Source organism: Aquila chrysaetos, chromosome 13 (assembly GCF_900496995.4).
Source record: "Aquila chrysaetos chrysaetos chromosome 13, bAquChr1.4, whole genome shotgun sequence".
In the NCBI taxonomy this organism is placed as follows: Eukaryota; Metazoa; Chordata; class Aves; order Accipitriformes; family Accipitridae; genus Aquila; species Aquila chrysaetos.
In genome coordinates this window covers 37,828,532-37,842,158 of record NC_044016.1, presented here as the reverse complement: position 1 = coordinate 37,842,158, position 13,627 = coordinate 37,828,532, and the positions used below count along the sequence as shown (strand labels likewise).

Here is a 13,627-nt window from a genome sequence, read left to right as displayed (position 1 = left end):
GTCTTTGGCAGCCTCTGCTAGCATGACAAAAAGCCAGTCGACAGGTTCGGTCCAGAGGAGAGCTGCCAAGAAACAGGCCGAACAGGGTGCTCACCAGAGTGGAAGAATTTTAAAAAGAAAAAAAAAGACTTGCGCTACTCTGGCACTGAACAGCACAATTTGCAAAGAAAACCTTTGAAGGAGCAGTCCCCTCCCCATAGAGCTTTCGTGGCTGGTGATTGCCAATAGTCAAGTGATAGGGCATGAGTGCTTGAGGCTGTCCTCTCTCTGACTTTGGTTTTACTAAGCAGGCACTGGAAAGAGAATCCATTATCCTGGTGTACGGCTTATTTTTGCGTCTCCACGGTGGATAAATCAATCCTGGATATTGTGCGTGACTTAAGCCCTGATAAAAGCCTGTAATTCTCGTGAGTAGCCAGATGTTACTAGTTTTAGACTGCACGACACTCCCTCATATTCCAGTTTTCCTGGTTATACCTTCAAATCAACCCTGGAATCTCTGATGCCTGCAAGCAGGAACACTTACATTTTTCCTATGAAGACGCTCAGGACCATGGTCTCATCATTCAACCCCAGGACCTCTGAGAGACGGCGGTACAGCTGGAGGGAAAAAATAACACCAATTTAAAAGCTGTCAAGAAAACAAGTAATCATCAAAGACTATTTGTTTTTCACTTGTTCTCCCTTTGTGGCACACGTGCCTGGGAGGGTGTATGCTCTGGGCTTTCCCAAATCAGTCAACGCACAGAGATGCTTGTGATCTGATCCAGACCAATACTTGCCCTAATCACTGCTAACTCTTTTCTATCGCTAGTCATAGCGTGTTCAGATACTGTACACAGAAGCCAAGGCACTTGCTTTTCCTAGGGAAAGGGCACATAACAACTGTGCTCCTCCACCTGCAGCTACATGCAGTATCTTAGTGAATTTGTCTGGAACTCTAAGCCTCTTGTCACATCACTGCTCCAAAGTCTCAGGGGTGGGGAAGGAAGGTCATAGGTTACTGGAAAGGAAGAGAACCTAATTCTGGAGTAATGATATTCCCACTCTTTACATATTTTTTTAATTTAAAAAAAGATATTTTGCATCTCTAAAGAGGCACCAAGGCATTCAAAGTCCAGTACATCTACAATTCTCTTGTGATGAAAAGACTGGATATTTATCTTCACTTCAGAGCCAAGGAAGCAAGGCACAGCTGCTAAGCTCAGGCTCCTCATGGGTGTATGAAGTGGTGCGACTTGCACACTTTCACAAGTATATAGGCTTAAGGGACTCATTTGAAGTCACAGCAGAAACCTGGCAGGTAACAAAACTGAACCCAGGTCTCAAGTTCTAGGCTGTCATAGTCACTGGCTCATTCCTGACACATACAGAACACGGTATTTCAACCAACAGCTCAGGCTTTGCGATGTTAACACTGGACATGTATCTAGAAAACACAGCAGACAGGTCTCTTAAATATTTTCAGCTATAAAGAAGAGAAAACAAGTAATGCCACTTGCTTTCATTTAAAAAGGGAAGCTATTACTGGACTTTGTATCACCAAAGAGACATAGCCAAAGGGACTGATTACCTTGGAAGACTTCTGCACCTGATCTCCAATATAGATCTTCCGAAATTGCTCAAAGAAGCTCAGCATGGCAAGCTCCAGCTTCTCATTCCCAGCCTGCGCCAAACGAGAGTCCGTCAGGTTCATCAGCTGGAGCACTCTGGAGAGAGGTGGGAAAAACACACCTTGCTGATGGACACTGGGAGAAACGAGGGATTTCTGGCACATGGTGTTGTTTCCAGGCTGCGTGCACTGTATTTTTTACTTTCGGTGGGCATTGTCATTTTGGGTCAAGAACTGACAAAACTGATAACAAAACACTGACTAGGGCACATTCGTCTTCTGTGCAAGGCCATTATAAGGCTTCTATATCCCTTCTAACAGGGATGCAAGGCCTTGGTCTTAATTTGCTGGAGAATTGAGTTTCGAGTCACTTACCCAGGGACTGATCCATCGTGTTCTCAAACCCACCTGAGAAACCACTACCTGCTCCCCTCACAAGAGCCACACTAAATGTCACTCCCACTTCAGTTTGGCTTTTGTTGTGAGCCCTGCAGAAACAATGCTGTGACCTGTGCACAGGCTCAATGAGTAGACCTTGCTGGCAAGGGAGGGATGAAGGGATTGTAGGGTAAGTAACACGCATGCAGCAGAACGGGAGGGGCAAAAGCAACAATAATCTTTTTCGCAAGTGCCACAAAACACAGAGTGGGAAAGAAGATAAAATGTAAATAGACTTCTATGAAAAGGTATCATATACTTTGGCACTAAAGGTAGCTGAAATATATACAAGGTCTCACTATTCCCCCTTCAGTAACTCATCAGCAACGTGGGAAGCCACTGCTTGATGTTATCTATTGGCTCACCAACAGGCCAGCTTCCACTATAGATTACTTTATACATTCACAGTTTAACTCCTTTACTGCCCTAGCTTCCAAGCAGAGCAAGTAGGCTCTGGACCACAAAGCTTTCAGCATGATTCAAGGTTGTTTCTGAGTTGTAAGCTACATGTTCTCACATCCATCAAATAAAGCTTGCACTGGAGAGGATTTACAATCCTGAAAATCCAGCATGTGTTAGAAGACAGTATAAAGTTTTAACAGTCGTAGAAGTAGTACAACATTCACAGTGTATATACGGACAAAACCCACCTTGGCTTCTTAACTAGGAAAAAGACTTTTCCCCCCACCCCAGCAAAGAACCATCATGCATTTAATTCTACTCCAATGCATGCATTTAAGCCCGGTATGAATTCCCCTCTTACATGCTCTTCCCCTCTCATTCTCTTTCTTACAACCCAAGATTTCCCAATTTAGCCAAGCCACAGCAGAAGTTTGCTGACTGACTCTAGCCAGTGCTGCCAATCTCTTCTTTCAGGATGGCCAGTTCCACACTGTTCTTTTCAGTGAAAAGAGGGGAAGAACATGGTGGCAGCTTCGCGATAGCAATTCTGTTGTTGACTTCAATAGTGGTGCAGCTAGAAAACAGTCAGCATCCCTACCGACAAACCAACTCGCCATCCATCGCATCCTGCTCATCCGTGCTGGCGAACGAGACCCTACCACCAATCACTGCCCCGATAATATAGACGAGCCACGTCAGGCGCCCTGAAACCAACAGAGGACATCAGAACCAAGACGTCACACATTACACGGAGGAAGCTGAGGAGATTTGCATTTTATTTTGGCAAAGACAAGATTCACAATGAGTATCTTTCTGCTCTAGTCCCCATCTATACCAAAATTACTCAATTTTCCACTTGGTGGAGAACAGGCACAACTTTTCTAGTAAAGAAACAAGCATGCCAGGTCTGCCTGGAAGATTTTCATTATTTAAAGCTATTCCACTGCAGAAAGCCACTTTCTTGTAAAACTGTATTCTATGTATTTAAATACGTGCAGATACCAGCAGGCAGCGTTTATTCTTTCAAAGTACGTGTGGCTGGTGGAGAAGTCAACATCATATGGAGTTTTGCCCCCCCAACAAAAAAAACCATGTACTGCATTACATCAGACAATACTGTTTCAGAAGGAAGAGGAACAGTTTCCATACTTGTGCTGATGTCCCCAAGTCCCCCACAAAAGGGGAAGCCAGCTACATTATTAGAAAGGGGGCATAACACAGCTATACCTGAACCTCCAAAGGAACTGTTTCTTTATGGCCAGTGTTAAGTAATTGCTAAACCAACCAGCTGTGCAAGTACAAAACCTCCACGCTGCACCCACCCAATGCTGCGGACAGACACCCTCCTTCAGACAGTGACACTGGCTGAAAACCCCACTCCCAGTTACTCATTACCAACAAACAGCTGAGGTTTCTGCCACAGCCAGTGGGGAGGTTCAAATGAGCACTCCATATCCTGCCTCAGACTAAAGAGGGATGGGGCAGGCAGTGCTGACCACCTGTGGATGGGGGAACATCCTTGGAACTTGTCTCTGAAAGACTGGGCAAGGAGATGCACTACATTCCCCCAAAAAAGGAACGGAGTCAGTTGTAGGACAGCAATATCTTCAGCCAGCAATGCTGTGCGCATCGGGAATGTCTGTCCACAGCCAAAAATATTCTACACCATACGGGCACCTCCCCAAGGTAATGTTTGTGAGATCTGCCTCCCCATTTACGGATTTCACCAGGAATGCAGGCTTCTGAAACGTACTTTTGAGAACAGGCAACCTACAGCAAGCTTACAGGCCACAGTCCTCCAAACACGCTCACCTTCTTGTACAGCAACATCCATAGGGCTAGCGGTGGCACTCTGCAGCAGCTCCTGGTAGGACTGGGCTGACTGGTCGAAGAGCTGCACAAGCAGAGCACAGGTCTTCTCATACTCGCACCGGCCAATGGTGGATAGCTGATCTAGCTGCTGTTGCACAAGGCCAGTATCATCCAGTGGATCCTCCAAACCATCCCTAAGGAGCAAGAAAGCACATTAGAAAAGGACTTAAAATGCAGAGATAGCTTAACCCATAACATAGGCTTATTTCAATCAGAAAGAGAATGCTTTCCCAGGCATACAGCAATTCCAATGACTTAAGTCTCTGCCTGTACTATTTGTCACTATGGAGAGCTACACAGACCGACGTAACCATCTGATCGTTAACTGCGGCCATAAATCAGACAAACAGTAGCGGTTCAGGTGGAAAGGCCATCAGGACCTGGGATGAGTAAGCTCTTCTTACGTCTTTAACATTTATCCAGGTCTTTGAATAGAATGTGCAGAGCCAAGAACAAGGTCTCTGTCTGGTTGTCTTTGTATAACAAAGCTTTCCATCTTTCTCAATGTTTTAGCTGCCTTTTCCTCTAAATACACTAACCTCAACAATAAGTTTATTGCGAACTCCAGAACTAGCTAAACCTGCTGCTCCTCCCTTGCATTGCCAGATAGCTAAAAAGGTATAAGCTGATCAGTCTTCCTTAAGGGAGGCATTATTTTTCTATACTTGACCATCTGTTTTCATCAAACACAAACACACACAAGGTAGAATTCATCCCACACAAATTCAGGCACTGCAACAGAGTCCTGAAGGCTGCCCCGACACTCAAAGGAAGAAAAAAAAAAACACCCAACAAACAAAACAAAACCCCCAACTTTCAGGTATAATTTGTGCCATCCTACAGCAGAGATCCAAAAATTAAGTGAATCACACTTTGCATACTTATTCCTCTCTGCTACAAAGGCAATTCAGAGTGTAAACGGTATGCTGTGGATGTATGATGCTAGATAAGATGAATTTTACCCATAACATGTTGGAGACCGCTCAGATCAATCTCAGCCATTTGAGATTGAGCAAGGTCTGAAAAAAAAAAAAACCAGCTTAAAAAAATTTTAAAAAATCTCTTTTTTATAAGCAACAGAATATGCGATTTAGGTAAGCCTCCCTTAGAAATCTTTAGGTGACTCACAAAACTTCCTGCAGTCATGCCCATTTTTAAAACAAAACTCATAAAAGAAACACATTAGAGCCTTCTGCGTTAGACTCTGGTGCCGACAAGCAGAAGTGCTGCCACCTCTCTGCTTTTCTTACCTCAATATGATGTGCACAGATTCCAGCCTGGATGTGATGTAAGCTTTTGTGACTTCTGGTGTGTATGTTTCAAGCATGTGAGGCTCTGTGGCTTTAACATAGGGCACTGATGCAGCCAGCCGCTGCCACAAGCTTAGGAGATAGTGAACGCTGTTCGGCGCGAACTCCCAGTGCTACCAGGAGCCAAGAGAGAAAAAAGGAAAGGAAACTAGTGAGTTATGGCCTTGATTGTTTTACCCGTACTATTTTGACTCATGTAGCACTAGATACAGCAACATCTAAAAGCTTTAATGATCTGGTTGCCAATTTTAACAATGAAATTCAGTTCACACCTGGATTCAGCAGGTATTATCAGCATTCAGTAAAGACTGAAAGATAATCCCGAGTTCCTAGGCTGTGTAACTGAGCCAAAGCCTTTGGTCCCAAACTACTACTGAGCTCATACTGTAGCACTCTGCAGACAGCTCCCCAAACAGAATGTACAGTTTAAAGCTGTTTTCCAGATACATATTAAAATTTAACAAACAAAGGTATTATGTAAGCTATACAATTTTTTTTAAACCATATTCTGTGCAGGGGTATAATTACAAGCTGTATACCAGTGGAAAACTCAGTGGGAATATGGCATGATATTCATATTACTAGCAATCCCTGCAACCGCATTTTAGTAGTGAAGTGATACATAATTCTAAAAATAAGCCTTATTTAGCAAGGTTTGGTTTTTTGTTGGTTCCCCCCCCCCCCCCCCCCGGCTAGGACATGGAAAGACTCTGGAGGCATAGCAACCCTGCCTTCCCCCACATGCTGCTCCTGTTCCATTCAGCAGGAATTCACAGAATAATCAATGCTACACCACAGGATTCTGTCACAGAGTTTGCAGGTTTTTTTGGTAAAAATAACATACAGTGAATTAAGGGGCAAAGAACAGACAAGAGGGTTATAATTTTGTTTCAGAAGACAAGGGCCATAAAGACCCATTGAGGGTAAGTAAAACCACTTTGTACCTGCAGGCTGGTCACGGTGAAGTTGGCAATGAGTCGGATGACCTCGGGGTAGTTCTCCACCTTCACCAGCTCTCCCAACTGGTAATTGCTTTTCAATCGGGCCAGCAATCGGCAGAACTCATGGTAGTTATTTGGGTCTGACAAACTCTGAGAGGAGAAAAAGAGAAGAATTGAGAAACAGCACTACTTCGCAACATATGGCAGTCAGCTACAAGAGGCACAGATTTATGGTGAAACAGCAGGAAAAGGCAAAGAGCAGCAAGGTGTTACTCCGTTCTCCCCAGTGCCACAAGTAGGACATGTACATTAGAAAGTATTTTTGGTGAAGAAACTCGATGCAGAGGAAACAGAGACACAGTTCCACTGACTGCATCTGAAATACTCACCTGTGGGTTTTCCAGTATTCGTTTAACTCCATCAACGAGATGAGATAAAAACTTTGCTCTTTCTGCATTGTTGAAGAGCGATCTGCGTACAGAGGCTATCTGCACTAGGCAGGATAAAACCTAAAAGATGCAAAGACGATAAAATAGAAAGGGAGGGATTAGAACAGTAAAATGAACAGCACATTTCCTTTTCATGACACAACAAATCATTTAAGCCTGGTGCTCCTTTGCATGCTACACGACAGCTCCTTCATCTTTGCAATTCTGTGTAGTCTATGTAAAAGTGTAGAAACAAATTACAGCAGAGAGAAAAAAACCACATCACCCAAAGGAACATCTCTATCCTGACAGTCAAAGGTGTGTCCAAACTCTGGTCCCCAAAATGCTGGGATTTCTTCAGATGAAGAACACAGATCGCATAAGACTGAAAACAGACTAGGACTGGCCGGGAAAGCTGGGAAACTTAACACAGACTTGGAAAAGTATCACAGAAGATAGAAGACTGGCAAGAAAAAATATTAAATTGTTCTCAACCCAAACGTCTGAAATTTAAATCAAGAGCAAATTCCCAGGGTGCAGCTGCAGTAGTGAGTAACAGGCTGGTGAGCAGGATTTTGAAGAGCAGCAGCAGTCAGTTATGACTAGCACCCTGCAATCCTTATCCGGAGGCAAAGCCCCATTCCCTCTGACCAGTGTAAGGACTACCTGCTCAACTGCTAAGCCTCTTATTCTTGCTGGTTCTTACATTTCCTGATCAAAGAGGCAGGACAATTAGAGGCATAATTGCTTCAGATTTCTATTCAGTAACAAAAAAAAAAAAAAAAAAAAAAAGTCTCACACTGTTAAAATCTCTTATGAATATTTGAGGCTTTAAATTCAGAATTAGCGAGTAACCCTTCAACATAATGAACAGTACTGAGAGTCTCAGCAGAAAAAATACTTCTGAAGGACCCTTCTCTCCCTAGCCAAAGGGCATGTTTTCATTGTAGCATTAATTATGAAAAATATTTATCCGATAGATAAATGCCTGGCAGGCAATTTTTTCAAGAGGAAATAATCCAACTTTTAGTTCAGTTGTGCTATTGGCCATTTCATCCAACTGGGACACGGCCTAGTTTTAAAGTGTGGAAGGAGAAACTACATTTTTCAGTTGTGCTCCCAGACTTGCTACCTACTCGCAGAATGGTTTTAGGATCAACTGAGCAGCATGGTGGAAATAACATAAGCTACGTCCCTCAAAAAGGGCTTACTGGCAGAGTGAGCAGGCAGACTCTAGGCTACACAAGGACAAAGAAGTAGGTTGGAATTCCAGCAAAACAAGCTGTTCTTAGGTCAAATCCAAAGCCTGCAGATGCATCAAAACTATTAGCAGCAGCAGCACTGGACCAGCCTCCCCGTTGTCGCTGTAGCACAAGGCAGTGCCATCAAAGTAAAGGTCTGAAGTCAGCCTATGGCATTTTAACCAACAGTAAGTCTCCCAGATGAATCCTACAAACACTTTCTGGTAGTGGAGACTTTAAGGAAAATAAATACTTAACTTACCAGGGGAGAAAACGAAGGAGGGATGGAATGATAAAGATCAAAAAACAACTGAAGGGTCGAAGAATCCAAGAATGCTGAAACAGAACGGAGCATTTTACTGAGAACATCTCCATTTACTGCTTTCCATAGGTCTAATGCTTATCTTATCAACAATGGCATGTGTACTTGTCACATGAAGTACCATGCTTTAAGAAAATTCCAAAGGATTTTACATTTTCACACAATCGCCCTTCCTAGAAATAAAGTAAACCCACTGGTACTTGGTACTAAGACAAAATTACAGGAAAATATTTTAAAAACACAGTCTGTGAAACTGCCTACAAAATGACCGGTGAGAACAGCAAGGATATTGAGAACAGGTACCGACTTATTTGTTATTTACATTTTCAAAAAAAGTTTACTGTTTCTTGAATTGGCAGGTGTAAGACTGGAAGGGTAGAGGAGTGTTTTTATAGCTCAAGATGGCCAACCCAAACTGAACTGCATTTGTAATCACACTAACAAAAGGCTGGATTCTACATCTGGCATTGTATGCAAAAGTTTATTTGTTAAGTACAGAGAGGGCTTTAGCAAGTCACCCATGTTTCAGCTGGTATGCTGTAGATTAGCCCTCTTCCTCCAGCAAGATTACCTGATCTCCAACTGGTTGGGATCTGCACAGTGCAAAGATCATCTGAGGACTCGTCTGTTGATGTGCCAATGAAATCAAAGTTCAGGCAATTATGTGTGAGCTTAAGCAGCTGCATGAGCAGACCATGCTGGCTTTCATCATTTAGATTCAGGTTCTTCCCAGAAGCCTATAAAATACATCAGATTAAAAAAAGTAAAAAGAAAAAAAAATCAAGGTGACAGCTGAGTTTGAGGCAGGTATTCAACTTTAAACAGGATGTGGCAATCAGAAGGATCATATGCCACAAGCACCAACCCCAGCTACTGCATACTTTTACAGACAGCATGTTGTATTTACATGCTTAGTCTTTACACAAGATGGATAAACAGACAGTGCTTTCTTTTTCACTCAGCTTGTACTGCACAGGAGAAAAGCAGCCAGGCTTGCCAGCCTGCAATTAAACTGTGAGATTTAGGAGATAAGGAAGTTCTTATTAAGGTTAAACACAAGAACACATTTTCTGCCTGACAAGCACCTAGCAGCAGGGAATCCTGTTGCTCCACCTAACCCTCATATGGAAATGAGTGCATTCACTTTTGTTGCACAGATGATCTGTATAAGCTCTGCTCCGGTTACAACACTGTGCTATGGGCAGAGAAAACATGGACACTCAAGTAACACAAAGAACTCGATGGACATGAAATGCTAGGTCATTTCACTGCAGTTTAAATGTAGCACTCAGGTCTGTACTCCAGGGACAGGCCAGCCCCTCTATCCTTTGTATTATCACTCTGTACTTTAACCAAAACTAACTTCTTCCAGCTTAAGTCTATTGCAAATAACACACTGCACTGTGCCGATACTGCCAGTGGTCGCTGGAATGTCTTCCTCACTCTCTCCAATGTATCACAAAGACTTACTCTTCTGGGGCTGCCTAAATGCACCCTGTTTTACAGAGATAGATACAGACATGATCATTGGTTTCTTGCAGCCCAATCCTCCCCAATCGAAGGATCACCTTAGAAACTTCTGCTTTATATACAGAAGCTTGAGACAGCTACTATTAGACAAAAAAAAGACATAAGTTGTGTAGCAGGTGTTTAATCACAGGAAAACAAGGATGTTGCATGAGACAACAGAGAACATTCCAACTTGTCTTAAACCATAGCATCGCAAGAAACAAAAGCAAGATGATTAAGAGTTAAGGTGGAAAACTAGAGGGGCTTCCTCCTGAGACAAGCCGTGTCTTTCTAGTCTTTAAGTCCCCATGGTCATGCAGCAACAGTCGTGTGGGCAATAGCTCAGCCAGAGCTACATGTCCAGGACAACAGTGCAGTTCAGGGGACACCAGGTTAACAAGGTCTAGTTTATGCCTCATGGCTGAGTACCAGCACTTGCTGAATTTTCTCCAAGTCTGGGCAGTTATAAGGACCCTGTCCTGCCTGTACCTCCCCAGGTGCTTCTTTTCACAAAACTAGAGGAATCCTTTTATTTCTGAGACCTCTAATTGACCATCAAATGCACCTGAAATAAGCCAATGAATTCAAAAGTTACCAGAGCTGTTATGGTTCAGGAGGATGGGTGCACGGGAAAGGATCACTAGGATAATTGTACAAGCCTTGCTTCCTTTAGAAACCAGGAGGAGATAAAAGATCAAATTACACCCACATACCCACCTTTATTAGTGACAGAACCAGAGCTGCTCATTTTGAAATATCTTTAAAATAAAATTTCCTTTTCACTCTTTGTGCTATTTGTCAACTTTGACACTTCACTCAGCTAGAAGGATAAAAGTTCAACTAATCAAACCTGTGCTACTGCCACTCAGTTTATTGGGACAGACTCTCTCATACAGGGCTATTTTTGAAGGCACCATTAGAACTCCAGATTAGCTTTTTAGAAAAGAAACATGATGCAGAATCAAGAATTTTCTTCAGATAATCTACCTGCTTACAAAAAATACGCACGTGCTACTTCAGCTGAAACAAAAACTGCTTTTTTGGGGATAAAACCCAACCCTACTAGCAGACCATTGCTACCTTGTCCCAAGGTTAAGTATTTTTAAGCAAGTTAACTCACATGTGATAATTAGCACAAAATAAAAACCTGTGGAACATAAGACAGTCTAATATTCATCATGAGTTAAAACATCAAGGACAATCTTTAGTCTCAATCTACTAAACCTATCTTCACTAGCATTTTTTCTCTCACCATGTGGGTTTTAAACTGAAGGTAAAAAAAGGAAAGAGAGACAAAGACTTATTTTACAGGAAACCACTCTGCCAGTACTGTAAATCAAAGATATTTAAAATGTAAAACAAACATATCATCTCTTTCCTGATGCTTTAAGACAGGAAAGTTTAACCCAAGCCAGGCATGTATGTTCAATCAAAATTGTTGAAAGGAGTTTTATTTCTGTATTTGTGTCATGTTCATTTTTTGTTTTGTTAATACAAACCTAAGTCAAAGCTTTGCTGAAAAACAAGTCCAGAACATAGCTTTTAGAACAAGAGCGCTCGTTCCCGGAGAGTTACATCAGACGGAACTTCAGCCCAAAGTCTGTTGCCTCAACATACAGCCCCCAAGAGAGATGACAAATGACGGTCTCCTTACCTGTTTCAGTAAATTGCATGACAGTGTGAAAATATCAAATAAGGATGAATCTCGGAAGGAAGAGGCTATTTTCCTGTGCTTGGTCAGTGGATGAGTAGTATCCGCCTGAGCAGAGAGAAAAACCAGCACTTAGAACTGATAGGCAGAGGTGGAACAAGACCAGCAGAACCCACAGGAACCCTGTTAAGCACTGGGACATGAAGGTTTCCCTCCCCAGAGCGATGTCACACCAGCTGGCTAAACCAGGGGGATGCACTGCCACTGTGTATGTGCTGCTACTGCAGAACAGTGGTACTTCCATGAATAAAATAGTATTGCTGGCTGATGGATGACAGGACTTTACACCTACAATACTTACAACGCAGTTTCACTGTACCCCTGCCAGAAAGGAGGGTTGGGTTTACTCTCAAGTTCATTTAAATATCTTCCAAAGCAGAATCAACAGCAGTATTTTCAACAGCAGTTAAGTCATTTTAGAAACTTGAACACCGCTTTCTTAAGTGCTCCAAACTCCTAAGAGTTAAATCCTACCTGAAGCCGCTGGGCAGACACATGGTCAACTACTAGCAATTATAATTCCCCTCCTGAACCTGCACAGATGAGAAGAAAACTAGAAGGACAGTTAACCAGTGACAGCGAGTTTGGACTTTGCTGTACCTACTATAAACTCCAGTTCTGGACCTCTCATTGTATCAGAATAAAAAGCTGACATGATCTAAGAGGCAAATACACACATATTGCTTTCTACTGGATAACAAAGTCTCCAACTGATTCAACCAATGCATTCCAGCATGGGCCAGCACAGGCGAACAGCAGCACAACTTATGTCACTTCATAGACTATTTTCTAGGAAGAGGAGAAAAGTGAAGCGATACTTGACATCTTTGCCATTTATTTGAACACAGGCTGGCAAAACTCCACTTGCCCAGGATGAGTTATCTGATGGGCCGTCAGTTATCATCGTGCATCTGGGATGGAGCCTTCTTGCAGCCCAGTGCAGATGCATGTAACACGAATCTCCATTTTCTTTATATTTTGTTACTATACCTCTGTTAACTTAAATATGCACACATCTCATCCAGTATTGCAGGAACCAGTACAGCTCTAACCACTGCAGACCTCACTTTTAACGTACTAACCTTCACAACGACCCCATGGAGGATGCAAATGCTCTTGTCTCTTGTATTATAGGTGAGAAAGAGAAGCCCTCCATCACCCAGTAGCTGGTGGCAGATCAGAACTGGACCTAAATTTGTCAGGTGCTCTAATGACTGAATTATCATTCCTCAGCTCGTGCTATTAGATTTCAGGGTCTTTAAGAAAATATGCATTATTTACTTTCTCCATGGTTATTACAAATCTCATGTATTTCTGGGCTTGTAGCAAATGAGCATTTCCTTTTTCTTCACCACAAGATCATGAGGCTTAAATCAGTGAACTTCTACAATACAGTGGACACACAGTACCTCTGGGCAAGTCTGTGCAGTACTTACAGGATGAAAACTGATACTTCAAAACAGTTACTAGCACTCTATTTTATTTGTACTGTGAGCTTTTGGAACAGAAGTTTTAGTAAACAGAGCTCTAGAAAATGTGGCTCTCATGCAATGTAGTTCAAAGTTTAAATAGTTATCAAAAAAGCCTGAAGAGAAGCCCCAGAAGGGGTTTTTGGGTGTTTTTTTGCTATGTACGCATACATGACCCCACTCTGATGAGTGGGCATGTTGGCAGATTTATTATTTTGCAAGTAATGGCAGTTTTAGGCTTTCCAAGATGAGTCACTGAATCCAGCCCTGTGCAATCGCTGGCACAAAGCACATTTAGGAATGAGTATTAAACTGTGGCAGATTTAATATCCAAGATACTAGGAAGAGATTTTTGATCAGTCCTTAACTTCA

At 42.5% G+C, this 13,627-nt stretch overlaps 1 protein-coding gene across 3 annotated transcripts in view; it reads right to left on the bottom strand.

The window, feature by feature from the left end:
* Positions 1-13,627, bottom strand: part of XPO7 (exportin 7) — a 50,087-nt gene that overhangs the window by 12,290 nt on the left and 24,170 nt on the right. For all 3 annotated transcript variants that reach the window (XM_030034824.2, XM_030034822.1, XM_030034823.1), the window contains exons 6-15: positions 11,730-11,834; positions 9,138-9,303; positions 8,507-8,580; positions 6,965-7,084; positions 6,579-6,725; positions 5,575-5,747; positions 4,265-4,458; positions 3,051-3,156; positions 1,574-1,709; positions 527-600 (exon numbers count right to left, since the gene is read on the bottom strand). In XM_030034824.2, coding sequence (XP_029890684.1) covers positions 527-600; positions 1,574-1,709; positions 3,051-3,156; positions 4,265-4,458; positions 5,575-5,747; positions 6,579-6,725; positions 6,965-7,084; positions 8,507-8,580; positions 9,138-9,303; positions 11,730-11,834 — 1,295 coding nt within the window. The remainder of the gene's footprint in view (positions 1-526; positions 601-1,573; positions 1,710-3,050; positions 3,157-4,264; positions 4,459-5,574; positions 5,748-6,578; positions 6,726-6,964; positions 7,085-8,506; positions 8,581-9,137; positions 9,304-11,729; positions 11,835-13,627) is intronic.